We start from the raw sequence: 5,758 nt of genomic DNA on the forward strand, positions 1-5,758 counted from the left end.
ACAAATGCCAATGTTAAGAAACAAAGGAGACATCTGTGAAGCGAACACCAAAATGCCGCAACGATATAACGCCACACACCAAAAAGAACGAAAGTAAATAATTAATAAGTAACAATGGTAATAATAATAATAATGAAAAAAAAAAAAACGTACAGTTTGCGTTATTCCAACCAGCAAATGGTGTTCCATTTTAATAATACAGAATTGGTCATCATATATGAGAAAAAAAAAATCTTGAGTATACATTGATTGTGATATCTCTTCTAAAACGCAATCCCCCACCCCTCCTTTCTCCCTCCAACTGAGCAACACCAATTTTCCCCAACCAGCTGCACTTCAAACTGATATCCTCTTAACCTTTGAATTTCACCTTCTCTACACAAATCCTTTTTTTCTTTCTTTTTTTTTCTTTTCTTTTTGAGGGAAGGGAGTTCCTTGTTTTTGTTTTGTTCATATATATATATATATATATATATATATATATATATATATTATTTGCTATTCATTTGCTCTTAATCTTTTGGAGAGCATAAACTATAAACTCTCTCTTTCTCTCTCTCTCTCTCTCTACTTGAGTGATGCTGTTTCGCACAGCGTTGTGAGTTCGGGCCGCTGGGCCAACCAATCCGCATACGTCCCCCGCATGTGTCTCTTCATTGGAACGTAATCCTCCTCTAAATACGCCGCAAACGTGATGAGATTGAAATAACGGCGGAGATAATGTACACCGTGATGATGTGCATGTCCTCGTTGTGCCTCTGTGACATCTGGGGAGTTCACCTGTTGTGCAAATGCCTCTATGGCTGTTCGTAGATTCTGCATTTGTGAACATGCCTCAATGACAAGATCCACACGGTGCTTTGCATTACGTCCAGCTGTTAACACACGTTTTAGTTGCATAATACACCCGTAATCCCCACGTGAAAGAACGGAATCCTCTGGTTTATACAATGGATTAAACATATTATCCAATTCATCATAATACTCTGGCATAACAAGACCAATCAATAAACAACAAATCACCATTCCGGTAGTTGTACGGCCCCGTCCCATTTGACAATTAAACACAAATGAAAGAGTCTCTCGACGATCCATGTGCGTTGTGATGTGTGGAAGTAAAGATGACACTAAGGCATCAAAGTCCTCTACACCAGGACTCTGTTCATCTGTGACGGGAAGACGCAAGAGAGAAACACGAAATCCCTGAGCGGCCAAATCATTATAAATCTGTCGTATTGTCTTTACTGTTTCTGTAGTTGCCGTTTCCCATATTCCAACAAGTTCACCAGGATTTCCTTCATCACTGACAAGACACATTCCATCATGATTTTCCGCCTCTTTTAATACATCTGTTAACAAATGGGATTCCACAAGTTCCACCTTTTGGGCTTCAATACCTGTTAATTCCACATTTACATATGGGGCATCCAAGTTACGCAGTACAAATGGACGATCGCCCACGTAGAGAACAGGTTCTTCTCGCAAGTTTACCCACACAACATGACCACGAAGAGGTTTAGACAATTCTTCCGCACGAAATTGAGGATCAAAGAGACGAGGTGCGGCAAATGCGGTATACAGTTCTCTATCATTCTGTTCACCAGGATAAGTCGCGAAGGGTTCATGTGAAGCCCCAAGTAATGAAAGTATATTATGAATACCCATAAGTGTGGGAATGGCTACACCATAAACATTCACACCATTTACCTTACGTAGATTTGGTGCTCCACACAACTCTGGACGAAGTCCCTTCTTTCTACATCCCGGGAAGTGATCTGCTTTCAGTGCAAAGTTACCTGTTAAGACATCACCACTTCGCCGTGTGAGATCTGTTTTTAATATATTGCGTGTTTCCACATACTTCAGTGTCTGCTCTGCACGTTGATCAAGATTGGCAATAATATTAGCCACTTCCACTCGTTTATCCACCCAATCACTGAAAGGTTCCTGTGTATCATAATCACCCATCGTATCAATATAAATAGTACTAAGTAATATAAGAAGATATGTACGTACTAAATGTACGGCTTCTCGCATTAACTTTGCCTTTAGACCCATCGTATCATTTACCATCTCTTCTTTAAGACGGTTTAAGGCATGAAGTATATTCCATCGCATTCCACGTCCACCAAGCTCTGTTGCAGCCGTTACTGCTCGCAGTAGTGAACCTGCTGTAAGCATCTGACAAATGGTTAATGCCACTTGTAATTCTATAGGTTTAGTAGGTACCTCTTCTGGATTAACAGGAACACAAGAAACGATTTGAGCTTGTGGTAAAACAATATTATTATGACCCACACGAAGTACCTCTCTTATATCATCTGGAGTGGTTAACTGTCGTAGATTACGTACACGAGAAGCACGAAAAATGGTAAGAATATTAAGAGCTACCGTTGTTCGTGTAGCTCCCTCCGTATCGTTGATAATAAATACATCCTCAGCATCACTATATTTGCTTAAAAATGACAAAAGAGGATCAATATCCGATGGTAACATATGTCCAGAGAAAGGAATTGGTATATGACGATAATCGATTCCACACTCTTTTGCAAAATCCAACATGGTAGCTTTGGGTGTTCGCACAGTACATACCTTCACACGTAAAGTTACTCGTTTTCCCAATTCATCTATACGATGTAATAAAATTTGTCCTTTACGTTCTTGTGATTCAAGAATCACATCTCGTCGTAAACGTTCCTCAATTTGTTCTAATGCCTTTAGAGAAACATGCATGGTAGATCCTATTTCTGTAGGATTACTTGGAACAGAATCATAATCGGTAAGTGTAAAACAGGTTTCATTAATAAATACCATCGGTTCTGCACGAAGACTGATCCATTGAATACGTTTTTGTGTTGGGAATTTTCTGCGTATTTCCGTTACGAGTGTATCTCGTCCCTCTTGTGTGAGTCTTCCACATGTAAAGATCGGCACATCCGGGGCTAATTGCCGTAAGGCATTTATACTCACATGATCCTCTGTTTCCATAGGAACACTACACAAAATACGACCCGCGTTAAGTACATTGCCTTTACGATGACGAACAATACTTGCCGCCCAGGCCTCTTCACCTGCATCCACAGGGGCCACAATCCGTTCTTCTTTAAATTCCTCTTCCATAGATTGAATACTAGTGATTAGGAGTTTAAGTTCATTTTTTTCCGCAAGCCATACACTGAAAGGTGCTTTGGTATGATATCCCCAAAAACGTTGTTCACAATAGTAAGAGAAAACAAGAAAATACGCATATTGTTGTAAATGCATAATAGCTTCTTCTGCAGATGCACTTCCTGTATTAAATGCGGCATTTATATGTTCGGCGATAGAGTATCCCTTATCTGAAAGTTCCAACAGCACCATCACTCGACGTTCATGAAGTTTACCATCTGGAATAAGTGAAACAATTTTTTTAATGGTTCGGAAATTAAATCCTCTAATATCACTACGTAGTAAACGAATATCAAAGGATTCATCTGGAATACATGCTTGATATAAACGTACAATACTTGTAATAAGCATCATTGCACTTGTTTTACCTCTTCCGGATTGACAATTGTAAATAATAACAGATTTTGAATCTTCCAAGCATAAATCAACCACGAAATCAAAATCTTGTGGTTGAGGACCAACATTTCTTGTAATAGGTCGACGGTAATACATAACAGTTGGTTTTAATCCATTAAAAACATCTTGAATAGTTAAAACACGAGAAGGATCTGCAGATTCCCATTGATCCTCCATTACACCATCTTTTCCTTCCATGTGGATACTTATATTACCACCATTTTCACGAGCCTCTTTCAATACTTCTTGTTTAAGTTTTTCTTCAATCTGTGCAATACTACGACTGGTGACATTAGGAATGATCATTGGCATAAGAGGTTCTTTCCGCTCACGAACAATATGAGCTTCATTATTAATATACACAAGTGGTTCCTCTCTAAGATTCACCCAAACAACAGCCCCATCAAAAGCACGACGTAAAGCATTTAAAACTGTACTAATCGCACTAATACTCGGTTGGGCTACTCCAGCTATATTTAATAAAGGCACCATACGAAAAAAAGGGGCACCTGCTATAATTCCAGTTGGTCCTTTACGTTTACGCAATGCATCCTGTACGTCCACCTTTAGTATATAATTAGATGAGAGAATATCACCACCACGAGTAATATCTAATTCACTCGGTGATGGTAAAACCACATCACGTCTTCCGCCCAAAAGTTCCATAAATGCCACTGTTGTATCCGTTACTCGCAAAACACTACTGGATCGCATAGACATTCGTCCCATTGTCATATTTAAAACAGACTGTTCAGCTTCAAATAAATTCGTCACACTGGCATTATTATTTCCCATTCTCCATACATCTAAAGAACTAGCCTCCATTTGAGGATGTATACATGAGACAAGTGGTTCACTTTCTTTCTTTGTTTCTTCCGGTTCAGGAAATGTACAAACTATTGTTGGCATATCAACTATCTCAGGCAGAGTTCCACTCGCAGCTGTTTCTCCTCCATTCACATCTAATGGTGAGGGTGGGGATACAGTGTTAGATCGTGGTTGTGAAGTCTTCCATGAACGAGCCATTACACTTTGAATACGATTAATACGTGAATTACAACGATTAATTTCTTCTTCTAACCTTCGTACTTCACTCTCATCATCTTTTTCTTCTTCTTTTTCTTTCTTCTCATACTTTTCTTCTGTTTCCTTCTTCTCCTCTGTTGTTGTTTCCTTCTTCTCTGGTATTTTTTCCTTCTTCTCCTCTGGTATTGTCTCCTTCTCCTCAAGTGTTGTCTCTTTAGGTTTCTCTGTTGTTATTTCGTTCTTTTCCTCTGGTATTGTTTCCTTCTTCTTCTCTGTTGTTGTTTCTTTAGATTTCTCTAATGCGCTTTCCTGCAACTGAGGAAGAATAGGAGTTGCATTATATTTAGCTCCACTTATAGTCAAGGATATATCATCCATACAATTTGATTCTGGTGTTCTCAGTTCATTTATTGGATCCACTGCGGAAAGAGTATCTATATCCTTAGCGACGAGTCTCTTAATATCAGCACAGGGAACAGTACTCGACATAATACGTCGACGTTCATTCAATCGCCTCTCCTGCATGCGTAGAAGATGTTTTAACTGTAGCAATTCATCGGCGGCGGCGGTGGCTCCACCATTTATTGTTCTTGCTGCTTTTTCTGGTTTTGTTTTTGGTTTCGTTGGTATTAACATCGCGCCTGCAGCCCGAATGGGAGGCAATTTACTCGGCATCTCATTGCGGCAGACGGACTTTCGTTTGCTGCTATTGCTGCTGGTACTACTGGTAGCTGTAGGGGAGAGATGCAACATCCTCTGGTGTTTATCTTTTTCTTTCCCCTTTCTTCCAATAGAAATAGATAAAGAGTGAGAGAAATAGAGAAATAGATAAAAATAAAGAAATAACGATCAAACATAAGAAAATCATTAAAAAAAAAAAAAAAAAAAAACAACACAGAGACACAGTGATAGAATTACAAATACTATGGATATCATTTTTCCGAAAAGACAAAGGAAGAAATACATCCTCAACAACTGCCTTTCCAAGAGACTAACATGAAAAAAAAAAAAATACACGGAAATTGAGTTTCTGCTGAAACAGCTGCCCAATCAGATAGAACGCACAGATGAACAATAGTAATGCATACTCACATACCAAAAAATCAAAAAGAAAAAAAAACAAGACTCCACACATATGCATACATCCCCATATATATATATATATATA

At 38.8% G+C, this 5,758-nt stretch overlaps 1 protein-coding gene across 1 annotated transcript; it reads right to left on the reverse strand.

The window, feature by feature from the left end:
* Nucleotides 1-567: 567 nt before the first annotated feature.
* Nucleotides 568-5,343, reverse strand: TM35_000131310 (metal ion binding protein; the record flags this gene model as incomplete). Its single annotated transcript, XM_029025347.1, has 1 exon — nt 568-5,343. The coding sequence occupies one exon, from the start codon at nt 5,341-5,343 to the stop codon at nt 568-570; it is 4,776 nt and encodes a 1,591-aa protein (XP_028883193.1).
* Between the last annotated feature and the right edge of the window lie 415 nt (nt 5,344-5,758).

The sequence above is a fragment of the Trypanosoma theileri genome (genome assembly GCF_002087225.1).
Source record: "Trypanosoma theileri isolate Edinburgh chromosome Unknown TM35_Tth_13_V1, whole genome shotgun sequence".
Taxonomy (NCBI): domain Eukaryota; phylum Euglenozoa; class Kinetoplastea; order Trypanosomatida; family Trypanosomatidae; genus Trypanosoma; species Trypanosoma theileri.